The sequence below is a fragment of the Metopolophium dirhodum genome, chromosome 1, assembly GCF_019925205.1.
Source record: "Metopolophium dirhodum isolate CAU chromosome 1, ASM1992520v1, whole genome shotgun sequence".
Taxonomy (NCBI): Eukaryota; Metazoa; Arthropoda; class Insecta; order Hemiptera; family Aphididae; genus Metopolophium; species Metopolophium dirhodum.
Genome location: NC_083560.1, coordinates 17306581 through 17322780, shown reverse-complemented (window position 1 = coordinate 17322780; position 16200 = coordinate 17306581). Strand labels below are relative to the sequence as shown.

Sequence of the window (16200 nt, the reverse complement as noted above, 5' to 3'; positions counted from 1 at the left end):
TTTGTATGGGGGGGGATCAGTTGCAAACAAATTATTATGGAACAAAAATACCTAAACCTAGGTATGTGCACATTTAAATACTTAATAAATGATAAAACATATATATATATTCAATACATTTTATTTTAAATTCTACAAGTAGTTATATGTAGTTATGACTTGTTCGTACAACTGACATAATATTTGTGATTTATTTTTGTTTTTAGATAATAATATTTATTATTTAAGCTATTTTTAGCTATTTTTATATTTCTTTTTCTAATGTATAGGAAAATGTATTATTATACGCACGGACATGCGGGCGTCGTCTCCGCCGCGTTGATATCGGTGACGGTGGCGACTGGCGACGGCCCGTGGCTGGTCTGCCACATATTATTATCTTATAATAATTTATTATACTTGTATATATAATATACATATTATCAAATATCACATAATACGATTATATGAATATGAAATAAATATATGATTACTGATTAATATTAAGTAAATTATTTTTAATTAATTGTTGAATGTGTTAAAATAAAAATTTACAAAAAATCCTTGCCATTTCTTTTCCTTGTAATTTCCTTACATTAAGTCATTACACTATTTTATAAAATTTTAAAAAAGGCCTATTGGGGGGGGATCTGACCCCCACATCCCCCCCCCCTTGTATACGCCCCTGTGCCGAATTACAGTATCTAAATTATAGTATAGTATAATTATGTACCTGTGTAATTTGTTTTATTGTTAAGTAGTAACTTGCTTACTACAATACGATACGTGTATACTATATTTACGCATTGGGCGGCGGCTGTGCCCCGATCAACAGTACTAGATTTCCCCCACTTATCGACACGAATTAATACGGCATTGCCGGGCACAATCCGATTGTGCCCGAATTCTATTTTTATTACGATTTACAAGATTTTGTCGGTCTTATCGCCTTCGCATTGTTATTTTCGACCGTCGTCCGTGGAACAAAATTTATATTTCGAAAACATGATAATAATTCATTATTATTTTGTTCATTCTAATCATTACGTTCAGTGTTCTAAGTTCTTTGTTTATTAATATTGTGTATTTGTGTTATAACTTATAAATATATTATTGTATTACATAATATTATTACGGCATAATAATTATATTTAATATTTATTTTTAAACCATAATTTTTTTTTTAATTATTTGTTGTGCAAGATGCTTTATAAGCGTATAAGGTTTTGGTATCAAAGGTATCAAAAAATGTTTTATTTTATTTAAAAAATCAACAGGAATTGATGGTAAGTTCAAAGTTGTCATAGTGGAAAAAGAAGGAAATATTTGTGCCCCACCTTCAATGAACCCCACGAGCCGCCACTGGCCACGAGATTTCATTTTAAATCAAACGATTGTTTATAATGATATTTTATGCGCCATTTTACTGCAGACGATTTAAACGATGGGTAAAAAAAAGCGGCCGAGTGCGGGTCGGACTCGCCCACGAAGGGCTGTGTAGCGGCAAGTAACATAATTAATAACGGGTAACTTTGATCGATGTTTCAATAATCGTAATATTAATAATTTTAATAGTAATAATAGCGATCGACGAATGTTCCGATGAAAATATTATCATCGATCCGATTGTTATATTGTCGTTTCGTTCGGCCGGCGCGAACTTTGGCCCCACCACCGGGTCTATCAGACGTCTTGTCTAATATCATAATAACCAGGGCTGTGAATTTAATGCACTAAAAAACCTTAAAAAATGCATTAAAAATGTCAAAAACATGCAATAAAATATGCACTTAAAATGCAAAAAAATTATAGTATAATATTGTACCATCCGTACTAAAAATATCACCGCCAAATTCGTTGACGTACTTTCGTAATGTTGACGAGAAAAGCGGTTTTGATTTCGGCATTTTACTGTTAACACACTTCACTGTACACTCGCGAACGCCGAATAGGTACTAAACGATATTATACTGAAATACCTACTAATAACTTAATCTGGAAATTCATGACTGATATACGATATCCCACAATAACTTATCTAAGTTATCTAGTTGTCTAGCAATTGCCTTATTTTATCGAATCGTTATATTTACCTAACCCGTATATAGCGTGTGATTTGTGTAAAATATTATTTAGTAAAATATAAATTTGACATAATATGTACAATGTACAGCCCGTGTAAAATAAAAAAAAAATGTTTTCAAACAAGTCAATTGACGGAATTTGATTAAAAATACTAAAAAATGAACTAAAAAAGCAAAATATGACATAAAAATGCGAAAAAATGACCTAACAAATTTAAAACGTCAAAAAATGCAAAAATATGCAAAATAAAAGTTTTGTAGATGGATTCGTTATTACATAATTCAAATTATGTACTCACAAAGCTATGTTTTACAATCACCAAAAAAAAATGCACTTTCCTATGAATAACATTGCCCGCTCCGGTAAGCACAGTCGAGAACCTGCCCCCCCCCCCCCGCGCGCGCTCCGCACCAGAAACTGATCAAGCCGCGCCCCCCGCGCGAATTATAATTATTATTTACTTAGGCACCTATTAGAGATTTATTATTAGAAAATAAACAGTTCACGGTCTATGAAATTAAATGTTTTTTTTTTTCATATTTGAGTTGATTGAATGAAAGGTAAATTGAGGTTTACGATTTATGACGTATTAAAAAAAAAAAACAACTTACCAGATCTCGTTCAAACCGATTTTCGGTGGAAGTTTTCATGGTAATGTACATCATAATATATTTTTTTTAGTCTTATCATTCTCTTATTTTAGAAGTTATAGGGGGACACACACATTTTAACACTTTGGAAGTGTCTCTCGCACACACTTTTCAGTTTAGAAATAAATTATATAAGAAACCTCAATATAATTTTTGAAGACCTATCCATGGATACCTACACGTATGGGTTTAATGAAAAAAAATTGTTGAGTTTCAATTCTAAGTATGGGGAACCCCCAAAATGTATTGTTTTTTTTTCTATTTTTATGTGAAAATTTTAATGTGGTTCACCGAATACATCTACTTACCAAGTTTCAACAGTATAGTTCTTATAGTTTCGGAAAAAAGTGGCTGTGACATACGGACGGACAGACAGACAGACAGACAGACAGACAGACAGACAGACATGACGAATCCATAAGGGTTCCGTTTTCTGCCATTTGGCTACGGACCCTAAAAAGGGTGTGGTATTTGAGTTTCAAATAAAAAAAATTCTACAAGCAAATCAAATTCAATTTTTATGAGCGCTTGAAGTTCATATTCTTACAATATAAGATATTCATATCACTCGATATCTCATGTCGGTACCTAGTGATTTTGTAGCGGTTATGTTATTTTATTGTTATTCAAAAACGAATAACTGTAGATACATGAAAATTTTACTGAATGTTTATATTTTCATTTTCTATACACCGCAAATTTTTGAAAATATTCTGACTCTTTTTGAGCTGTTTACGGACATTGTCAGTTTTCAATTTTTTTAATTATATATATAAAATATCTATAAATATCAATAACATTTTGTTTGTTGGATAAAAAAGCGTGAAAATGTAGTGCAAGGCTCCTGCCAAATGATACTTTTCCCCCCCTCAGGAAAATATACGTGGGACTAGAAAATTTTGAATTTATCGGTATCGGTTCCGGTATCTCCAAAAATAAAATAATTGTTCCGGTTCGGTTCTGGTTATTTGATGAAAAAAAATGAACGTATCGTTTACAAATAATTTCGGTACCGATTCATGAAAATTTAGTCGCCGAAAAATATGATAATTTTAAATACCTCTATTCGGGTTGCAGGTTTAGTTAATAGTATGAGAAAAATTAGAAAACTCATATGACCATACATGGTTTATACACAAAACAGTAATACCATTAAATTATAGTAAATAAATTTATTTTATTTTTGAACCTAAAGTAACTTTTTTAATTAAAAATTCCGGTTTTGTTCCGCTACTTTATTTATTAAAATAAAGGTTTATTGTCTTTAACATCATATAACAATTCTAATTCCCGATTATCTTAAATTAACATACTTATCAATTATAGTTTTAGTATACACATTTTTAGTATAATAAATGCCGGGATCATTCTAAATTATTTAACATATTTTGAATTACATTTAGATTCAATGACAAATTATAAGTCTCATAATATATATTTTTTCATAACTAAATATGATTATAATTTAATATTTAAATACATATTTAACATCCAATATATCAATTGTTTTCATTATGTTTTATAGAATATGACACATTTCTGATGATTATACTAATACTATTCATCACAGTTTTAAAAACTCAATTTCCAAAAGTTTCATTTAATATACAAAGGTAAATTTATATTTAAACATTTCTAGCTCATTTATCATTCTACAATTTATTAAGATCTTATAATTTGAATCAGGTAACTTAAATTAGTGTAGGTAGTAGGTAATTCTAATTATCTTATATAATTTTAAATAAATAATAAAACCAGGTTTCACATTATGGAGTTAGACAAATAAGGTATCTATTTTCAAATTATATATTTACTAAGGTATATAATATACGCATTGTTTAATCAATAAATATGACATCAAAAGGATTTAATTAATACTAATTATATTATGTAATCCAATACAACATAGAAATATCTTATAGTAGGTATGTAACCATCGCATATTATACACTTCCAAATTAAATTCCAATGACAATAAATTGTAAAAATAAAAATATAATAGCAATAAAGTTATACTGTGTAACATATTTATATTTGAACAGTGAAAATAAAATACCTACCTTTTCAAAAATTAGTAAAAGTCTAATACATTTTTCTTGATTTTAATAATGACCAAATAAATTTGTTTCTAATAATTATTTGTAGGTTTGTGTGTAGTTTATACTTATATCCAACTTAAAAAGTTATATTTGACATGGAATATTTAACATGGATACCAAATATTGTAAACTGTTGATTATTAATTATTATTTACAACAAGCAGGAAACGTGAGGGAATACTGAACTATCTCACTTCAGAAACGATTTTGAGTACCACCTCAGTTGTAATTTCAGATTTTAAAAAATTCCCACTGAAAACACGCCGGGCACTGTTGTCACTGATTAAATACAATACATATACCGACGACCAATGCTTAATGATTGATGTTATAGTCATAGATATATACAACAACTAGATAGTTGATAGTCCTTCTTGTTATCGAAGGTAGCCGCCATTTTCAAAGCAGGTGATGTTAACAAAATAATATTATCACAGTATATATGTATAAATAAATATATATGTATATAAATAAATGTAAAATAAATGTAAACATTGCCTGCTTTATAAATGGCGGCCGATTTCAAGATTTAGACACAACGACGGCTATCTTGTTGTTGTATATATCTATGGTTATAGTATTATATGTACTGCATTTCATAATTAGTATTTAATAATTAACATTGAAGTACAACCATATATTGATTAAAGTACATATGCTTGATTATGTGGTTTCATTTTTCAAATAAATCATACATTAAAAAAAACCTCATTAAAGACAACTATTCCTACTTTCTTATATTAGTTTACAATCTCTGAATTGATTTTATTCGATTAAATATATAGAGTACCTTACAGGCGTATTATTCATAAATTATAAGTATGATAATATAGTTGTTGAACATATCTTATACATATAGTTATAAGAATGTATGTGCGTCGAACAGGACTGTCTTGAAATTAATACCAATAAAATTATTTTAGGCGCTTCCACTGTGGTACTTATTTGACAGCTGATATTATTATTATCGATAAATTATTGTGGTATTTAGTTAGGTATTTTGTTCTTAATTTTCTATACGTATATATGTTTATGTGGAGTATATATAATAATGGTGGAAGTATTAAAAATTAAATTAATTGGTAGGTAATATACCTAATAATATTAACAATATATTAAGTATCTATTTTTTATAATGACATAGGAATATGAGTTATTAATTTTATCTGATTCACACATTTTTAGTTATGTATGTATATAATTATCATTTTAATCTGTATATTTATCGTATTTTTTATTGAATCAACTTTGACAAAGAGAGTTTACATTGGACATTTTTGATTTTGGTCAATTTTATCACAGACATGTTTGATTTTTGATAATTTTATAACGGACATTTTTACCTATAGATTTACAAATGATAAATACCTACAGTTCAACATCCAACTTCAAAATACATGTAACAACAAAAAATATATTATCATAAACTATATACATAATAAGATTGTATTACAAATACCAACCATGAGATCATTTAGGTTAAAAACTGTTCGTTCGTTTAAAAATGTGGTGGCCTATCAATGACTACTGCACTATTAAAGGCACTTCTACCCTTTACACAGGACTCCATTAGTTTCCATGTATTGGTCTTGGGGTTGTAGATTTCTACAGAATCGTTATGTGGTTTAAATGGTCTTCCGGCCATAACGTACATTAAACCATGTAATGTGACTACTTCTATATTAAAAGAAGAATATAAATTAATACTTTTTTAAAAATATTTTTTTCTAAAAAATATTTAATAACTTACCGGGACGGATTCGTTCCATATGTAAATCAGCAATACGAGTCCAAAAGCCATCACTTGGTCTATATGTCTCTACAGCCTTACAATATCCTAATTCATTATAACCGCCAATAGCATATATAATACCGTCTAAAACTCCTATACTAACATCACTGCGACCTTCGGACATTTCTGCAACTAGTTTCCATATGCCAATTGTGGTATCATAACATTCGACCGATTTCAAATACATATTCCCTGATGAAAAATCATAACCTCCTACCTATATAATGTAATGTATTAAAAATTGAAAAATGAAAAAATGAATTAAATATGTACTTACCGCGTATAAGAGATTATTGAGTACACCGATACCAGGACAACCTCTCTTACTGGACATACTAGCAACCCTTCGCCATTCTTGAACATTGATATCGAAAACCACCACACTATTAACTATAGAACTAGAACAACTATCAATTCCACCAACCTAGAATTTTCATAAAATACCTATATTATATTAATAATATTAAATAAGCATTGGTGGATGCACACCCAATTTACAATTTTTTTTTTATACATTTTACACTATATTATATTCAAAATATTCTATGATTATTTTTTGCTTTTAGTTATCATAATATGGAATTTAGTAGATGTTATGACGTTCTTGTAATTCAAGTATTCAAAAATGAAATTATTATCTAATCATCCTCTCCATTAACGTTTTAGTTGGTTTGGTTTGGAAAAGTACTAAAATAAACATCCACAAATGAACATAATTTACAAAACTATTAAGTACCTACTACATGTATGTGAAAGTCATAATAATGGCTGCAAGGAAATAATAATGAAAAGCGAACCAAATAATTATTAGATTCTCAGCAGAGCCTTGTAGAACAGTAAAATGCTGAAACTGTCTTCAACAGCATCTTTTCTGATAGAAAATGTAATATAGTTGATGCTTTGGGAGGGTGGGAGTCATACCACTACAGTGACACACTTGTAACCTACTGTACATCAGCGTGACATCCACAAACGCACTTTTTTTTATTTAATGATAAGATTTTTACTATTGTTACCAATCTGTGTGAAAAAGGATTGCTCCCACAAATATTTTTAGCAATACATCATGGAAAATAATCAGTTTGGTATAACTTACGATATATACACAGTGATTTATTAAGCCAACTCCAAAATCTCGTCGATTAACTTTCATAAGAGGCATTGGTATCCAACGAGGTTTTAGTGAAAATAAATCAATAATTTCACTTGTTCTGCAATAAGGTTGTACTAAAACAATAAATTGATGTTTTATTAACATGATACTCCCAGTTCCACGGTTCTGACAGAATTTTGACGTGACGTTCCACTTGTTTGTTGCTGGGTCATACCAGTTTATATAAGTCTCTTCATCAGCCCAACTTAGCATAAGAATAATCTAAAATAAATAAATACATCATATAATTTTAAAGGTAATTTAATCAATACAGAAACATACTTTGTTTAAGTTACCAGACCTCCGTGTACAGCAAATTTTATTTGGTATGGTGATTTTTTGTAAAGTCTTTATGAAATTAAAATTCAAAGCATAATTTACATAATTTTTACCTACAAATATAATAATTTTAAAATAATACTAAATTAAAAATAAAATAATTAATTAAGGAAAAACATACATTCAGGACTTATTTCAATGAGTGAATGTCCAACTACATTATTTAAAAGATATTCAGTTGGTATTAATGGCAATCTTACATGAGCCAGTATATTTTTGAAATATTGTTTTCTACTATCCGATTCGTGTTGTACCCAATTTATAACAGTTTCAAACACCTATAACACATAAATACAATTTAATTTATACATAATAAAATGTAGTAATATATAATCAGAGTTTCAATTTTTTTTTTTTTTGCTCAATAGTACTAAATTTGCATAGCTGGATCTAATAACTAATACTTATAGGTTATTGGTATTATCATAGGGTGTCTTGTAGGGCATTTGAGTTTTTTTTTATTTTATTGTTTGTAATTTAATAGTTACACTATTTATATTGTAAGAAACATAAAACATAAACATATATAACACCTTTAGACATTTAATATATTATTTTGCGTATAATTTATATCCATACATGGGACAACCGCCAATGTAAAAGTTTATATTGTGCAAAACGTAATTCATATTATACATCCCACAATATAAGTTAAATAGCACTTATACTTGTAGCAAATTGAACAATATTTAGCTCAAAAAAATAAAATATAAAATGTGTAATATTAATACGCTTACATTTTGTTCCAGTGGAGCATTAAGGTCATTACTGGTAATTATTTCAATTAATTCTTCAGGAGATAAATATAAAAAATCATCATATTTAACCACTTCTCTGAAAATAATAATCACAATGTAGGTTAATAATAATTGAACAAGACAATTAACTTATGTAAATCATACAAAAACTGTGTTTTAATATATGCTTCAGAACATGCTTTCAATTTTGTACAGTCGTGTAAGTCAGCAAATCGTTTGGTTTTAATACAATTGGACGGAGCCAATTGTGTTTCCAAAAATTTAGTACATTTATCTTTTATATAGTCCATTGACAAGAAATTTGCAGCTGATAACAAAACCTTGAGAATTTAACAAAAACAAAATAAAATAATTTTTATAAAAATATATAACAAATCAAATATAATAAATATTGTATCATACCAATACATTTTCTTCATTGACAATTATTTTTCCGGTGTAAATATAATTTATTATGAGTTCCAAAGATGTATAATCTAAAGATTTTATATGAATGTGACCTTTATCCTTTTCATTAAAGTTAGTGAACATGGCCAGGAAATATGGACAAGCTGATGCTAAAACAACTTTGTGTCCATAAATGATTCTACCGTCATCTGTTTCCATCTTTATATCACATAACAATTCATCTCTAAAAACAAACATATTTTGTTACATTTTAATTTTGCTAGCCCCTAAATGAAGTCACTACATACTTTCGTAAAGATTGCAGGGCTCTAAATACTTCCACCGAGAGTGAGCTATTTTGAAATGTTATTGATTTGAATTTTTTACCTTCACATGGTAAATGTTGCATAGCTTTTTCACCCATGTCTATTATTCAAATATAGTCTTTTAAAACACGGTAAAAATGTTTAGACACTATAGTTATCTATATTTATTGATTATTACAAAGTTTAAGTTAGTAAGGTATAAGTCAACAATTAAAAGATATGATAAATACCATTAATATAATTCCAATAAATACTACATTTTTAAGAGGTTAAAAAGTTACAATAAATATAAATAATGGTTTAACCAAATTAATTATTAGGATAGCATTAATTACCTACACATACAAGTATAATATCAAATATTATTTGATGCCGTTGTAATTCTCTGAATAAATAAAAAAAAAAATACCTAATTAATAACTATTAATAATGATTAATGAGTATACAAACGAGTATGCGATGCTGAGAAAATAGTTACCTATATATTTTTTTTTTCAATGATGCCGTTATCCTTAATATAATTTTATATTCTGTGTAAATGCAATATTTTAACCATAATTATAAATTATTATTTTTCACTTATAATATTTATAAATAATATTTGAGATTTCCAATTATTGATATTTTTTTTCTATAAATTATTTTTACTTAATAGAATATATTTTATATTAGTGGTTTTAGGAAAAAAAATCAACTTAACATGACAATAAAATTATTTAAATCATAAGTTACTTCATAACATGGAAACAAATTATTTTTTTAATTAAAAACGCTAAGCGATTGTGTTATTCTTGTCAAATTGGCATCGGAACTAGGCGGTCGGGCCTATTCCCAGGCATAGGGCCATACGAAAAAAGAAAATTGTGTTATTCAAACATTATTGGATTCAATATAGTTGATTTTGATGATTTCCTTACCTATGGATTATTGTTGTTTACTTCAACACAACTCAGTGACACAAATGGTATTAAAAATATACTTGATTAAAGATTATTCTGAAACAAATTTACAATTAACTGATATAGGTAGCTATAAATGTATGTATTAAGAATTATTGATTATTCAATACAATGTTTTTCATTATACATTTAAAATTATGAATTACCTTTATGAGTTTGTGACATGGACATATTTTGTAACTGAATGTTAATACACTAGGCGTATCGCATAGATAAAAGATAATGTAGGCTATTACAGACTATTTTTGATAACTCTTTTCTGACGGACACTTTCCTAATACCAAGTGGGTAATACACAAGTCACAAAATATTACACTATTCACACCACGTACTTTGATTTTGAGAGATACCGAATAATAAATATTAGGGAGACTTCAACTACATATCCAAAGTCATATGGCCGCACATTCGGTCGCGATTGTTGCCAACTTCAACAGTCGTAAATTATTACAAATTAATGGTCATTAATAATTACATTGTGATTCTTACCTCTTTCGGAAAATATAACAATACGCATTACTTTGAACCATGACCCATAGTAAATTTGATAGCTCGTTCATTTACGCGTTCATTCATATTGTGCGTATTATTATTAGGAGTAGATTTTGTGAACGGTTTATATCATGATGTTACCTACCTTGACGGCAGGCTGTCAAATCATTTCAAAAACCCAGACTCTTCGTATTGAATAGGTATGTCAACTCGTGATACGCATGTCTGTGACGTAACCATTTCCCAAACCTGTTGAGCGGGGTTGTGGTGGTAGAGAGTAGAGACTTCAGCGGCGGCGGCGATCGCTGCGTACACCATCATCGAGAAACGGAGAAATGCTTACGTCACAGTACAAAGCTGGGTGGAGTAAAGATGCGCGATTTGTTTCAAAACCCGAATATTGCTGTCATACCTACCTATTTAATTTGTAATGGATCGGACCGGTATCACGTTTTCTCGACCAGCCGAGCAATGACTTGCTCTCGACCGAACCGTCCGCCATTGTTTGTATATACATAGGTACGTACAATATTATCTTCCCCCGGTTAAACACGTGACGTACGTGCACTGACGCGCAAAACTTGCAATAAGTAGTATCAAACATGGGTATAATTTCCGATAAATCTTAAACATATTTAATTCCATATCATAAGCACGAAAGAACGCAGGTAACTGAGCTGTGCCACCAATATGGGTACTTTCATCACAAGTGATTGAAAAATATTCGAATGTAGGTATTTTAATTTTAATTTGATTACACAAATTGCTTGCTAGTTCAGTTATTCCTTCAGCAGCTGTATTTCGTGTTAATGAATTGTTTTGAATAAATAATAAAACCCGGTTTCATGTTATGGAGTAATAGAATTACCTTTAACAAATTAGGTATCTGTTTTTTACATTTTATATTTACTACAGCCAGATTACTTTTTATTTTGATAAAATAAATAGCTATAGCTATTTTGAAACAATTTAATAGTAACTGTCACTGAACAATTTTTAATATTGGTTAGATACATAAAATACTAAGAGTTCAGCTGAGTGATTTCCACTTTCCTATGTTAGTTTACTAACTCTGAAATGATTTTAGTTTATTAAATAAACCACCTAGTATGCCATATTGAATGGCTAATCCTAATCCACTTGCAGGTGGGGAGTATTATTAATAAAAGATAAGTAGGATAATATAGTGGTTGAAGGATCCTCGCTTCATTATTTCAACATATTTTGAGAATGTATGTGCGTCGAACAGGAATGGCTTGGAATTAATAACAACAAAATTATTTTAGGTGCTTCTACTGTGGTACCTATTTGACAGCTGATATTACTATTATCGATAAATTGATAAGTGGTATTTAGTTAGGTGTTTTGTTCTTCATTTTCTACACGTATATATGTTTATGTGGAGTATATATAATAATGATGGGAGTATTTAAAATGATGTTAAATGTTTATCATTTGAATTAATAAATTTAAGGTAGGTAGGTAATATATCTAATAATAAATATTAATATTATGTTAAGTATCTATATTTTATCATCATATACAAATATAAGTTATAGATTTTTTAAAATATGATTCATACATTTTTAGTTGGGTATGTATATAGTTATCTATTTAATCTGTATATTTATCGTATATTTTATTTAAATAACTTTGGAAAGGAGTGTTTACATTGGACATGTTTGATTTTGGATAGACTTACATAGGACATTATTACCTATGGATTCACACAAATGATAAATACCTACAGTTCATCCTCCAACTTTAAATTTATAAAAAACAACAAAAAAAATATTTTCATACACTAAATACACAAAAAGATTGTATTATAAAGACGAACCATGAGAGCATTTAGGTTAAAAAATGTTCATTCGTTTACAAATATGGTGCCTTATCGATGACTACTGCACCATTATAGGCTCCTCTACCCTTTATCGGGGACTCAATTGATTTCCATGTATTAGTCTTGGGATTGTAGATTTCTACAGAATTGTTATGTTTTTTATCTTGTATTTCATCCATAACATATATTAAACCATGCAATGTGACTACTTCTATATTAAAAGGAGAATTTAATTTAAATACTTTTTAAAAAATATTTTATTCAAAAAAATATTTAAACACTTACTCATTTGTTCTAAATGTAAATCAGCCATACAAGTCCAAAAGTCATCACTTGGTTTATAGGCCTCTACAGACTTACAATATCCTGCTTCTGTATAGCGACCAATAGCAATACATTGGTTTGGTTTGGAAAAGTACTAAAATAAACAACCCCAAAAGAACATTATATAATATAATAAAACTATTAAGTACCTACTACATGTATGTGAAAGTCATAATAATGAAAAGCGAACCAAACAATTATTAGATTCTCAGCGGAAGGATCAATGTATTGATTTATAATAATTATGTGTGTTTTTTGTTTTTTTTTGTTTTTAATTTTTATTTGTGTCTCTCATCACCATATCTTTAGCAATACATTATGGAAAATAATCAGTTTGGTTTAACTTATGACATATACACAGTGGTTTATTAAAGCAACTCCAAATTCAGATATATTAATTCTCATGTGAGGCATTTGTATCCAACAAGGTTCTGCTAAAGACAAATCAAGAATTTTGCTAATTATACAGTCACCTTGTACTATTACAACAAATTGATTTTTCATTGATATGATTCTCCCAGTTCCATGGAGGTTCTGACTGATTTTTTAGGTGATTTTCCATTTGGTGGTAACTGGGTTATACCAGTAAATATAATTATTTTTTAAACCCCAACGTAGACTAAGAATAATCTAAAAAAAAAAAATATATATCATAAATTTGTAAAAATAAATTAATCAATACAGAAACATACTTTGTTTAAGTTACCTGACCTCCATGTACAGCAAATTTTATGTGGTATGGTGATTTTTTGGAGAGTCTTGACAAAATTGAAATGTAAAGCATAATTTACATCATTTTTACCTACAAATATAATAATTTTAAAATAATACTAAATTAAAAATAAAATAGTTAATTAAGGAAAAACATTCATTCAGGACTTATTTCAATAAGAGGATGTTCAACTATGTTATTTAAAAGATATTCATTTGGTATCAATAGCAATCTTACATAAGCTAGTACATTTTTGAAATATTGTTTTCTATTATCCAATTTGTGTTGTACCCAATTTATTACAATTTCAAATACCTATAACACATAAATACAATTTAATTAATACATAACAAAATGTAGTTATGTATGATCACCGCTTCATATTTTTTTTTATTTTGCTTAATACTATTAAATTTGCATAGAGGGACCTAATAACTAATACTTATAGGTTATTGGTTTTATCAAAGGGTGTCTTGTAGGGTTTTTGAGAAGTTTTTTTTTTTATTGTATGCTATGTCTTATCTACTAGGTATATGTAGCATTAAAATAAAATTTTAAATATGAGTATTATTTTTATTAGTGTATTATTTAAATTCCAAATAATATTGTGAATAGTTTTTATAGGTAGTTGAATCATATTAAGTCTTATTATTTGTAATTTAATAGCTATAGACCATAGTTAATTGTAAGAAACATAAAACATAAAAAATATATAACATCTTTAGAGATTTAATATGTTATGCATATTATTTGTGTTTAGAAACTATCCCTACACGGGACAACTACCAATGTAACAATTGATATTGTGCATAATGTATTTCATATTTAAGCAGCCAAAATATAAGTTATAATATAATAGTTATACCTATAGCAAATTGAACCATATTTAGCCCAAAATAATAAAACATAAAAATGTGTAGTTTTAGTTTTCTTACATTTTGTTCTAATGGAGCATTAAGGTCATTACTGGCAATTATTTCAATTAATTCTTGAGGAGATAAACATAAAAAATCATCATATTTAACCACTTCTCTGAAAATAATAATCACAATGTAGGTTAATAATAATTGAATAAGACAATTAATTTATGTAAATCATACTTAAACTGTGTTTTAATATATGCTTCAGAACATTCTTTCAATTCTGTACAGTTGTAGAAGTCAGCAAATCGGTAGATTTTAATGCCACTGGAAGGATCCAATTGTGTTCCCAAAAATTCAGTACATATGTCTTTTATATAGTTTATTGACAAAAATTTTGCAGCTGTTAACAAATCTTTGAAAAATCAACAACAACAAATTTAAATAATTTTTTTAAAAATATATAACAAATCAAATATAATTAATATGTAATGTATCATACCAATACATTTTCTTCATTGACAATTATTTTTCCGGTGTAAATATAATTTATTATAAGTTCCAAAGATATATATTCTAAAGATTTTATATAAATGTGATATTTATCCTTTTCAATAAAATTAGTGAACATGGCTAGGAAATATGGACTAGCTGATGCTAACACAACTTTGTGTCCATGAACAATTCTACCGTCATCTGTTTCCATCTTGATATCACATAACAATAAAATTCATCTCTAAAAACAAACATTTTTATTACATTTTAATTTTGCAAGCCACTAAATTAAGTCACTGCATACTTTCGTAGAGATTGCAGGACTGTAAATAGTTCTAGTTCGAGTGACCTTATTTTTCCGGTGTAAATATAACTTATTATGAGTTCAAAAGATGTATATTCTAAAGATTTCATATAAATGTGCTCTTTATCTTTTTCATTAGCATTAGTGAACATGGCCAGAAAATATGGACTAGCTGATGCTTAAATAACTTTGTGTCCATGAACGATTCTACCATCATCTGTTTCCATCTTGATATCACATAACAATTCATCTCTAAAAACAAACATATTTTGTTACATTTTAATTTTGCTAGCCCCTAAATGAAGTCACTCTAAATATTTCCACCAAGAGTGAGCTATTTTGAAATGTTATTGATATGAATTTTTTACCTTCACATGCTAAATGTTGCATTGATTTTCCACCCATCTCTGTAATTCATATAATATTTTATTTTTATTTTAAAACACGGTAAAAATGTTTATGCACTATAGTCATCTATAGTTATTGGTCATTACCAAGTTTATGTTAGTAAGATGCAAGACACAAAATTAAAAGAGAGGATAAATACCAATTATATAATTCCAATAAATACTAAATTTTTAAGAAACTTAAAAGTTACAATAAATATAAATAATGGTTTAAATAACTTACAAGTAATAAAAAT

At 28.1% G+C, this 16200-nt stretch overlaps 1 protein-coding gene and 1 pseudogene across 1 annotated transcript; both read right to left on the bottom strand.

The window, feature by feature from the left end:
- Nucleotides 1-6311: 6311 nt before the first annotated feature.
- LOC132933524 (kelch-like protein 2) lies at nt 6312-9666 on the bottom strand. Its single transcript, XM_060999806.1, has 10 exons — nt 9551-9666; nt 9356-9486; nt 9000-9162; nt 8835-8931; nt 8219-8375; nt 8041-8150; nt 7702-7980; nt 6883-7029; nt 6564-6822; nt 6312-6490 (listed from the first exon to the last, which is right to left on the bottom strand). Exons 1-10 carry the CDS (start codon nt 9664-9666, stop codon nt 6312-6314), a joined length of 1638 nt encoding a protein of 545 aa, XP_060855789.1.
- A 3228-nt stretch (nt 9667-12894) lies between these two features.
- Nucleotides 12895-15962, bottom strand: LOC132933516 (kelch-like protein 2; annotated as a pseudogene).
- Between the last annotated feature and the right edge of the window lie 238 nt (nt 15963-16200).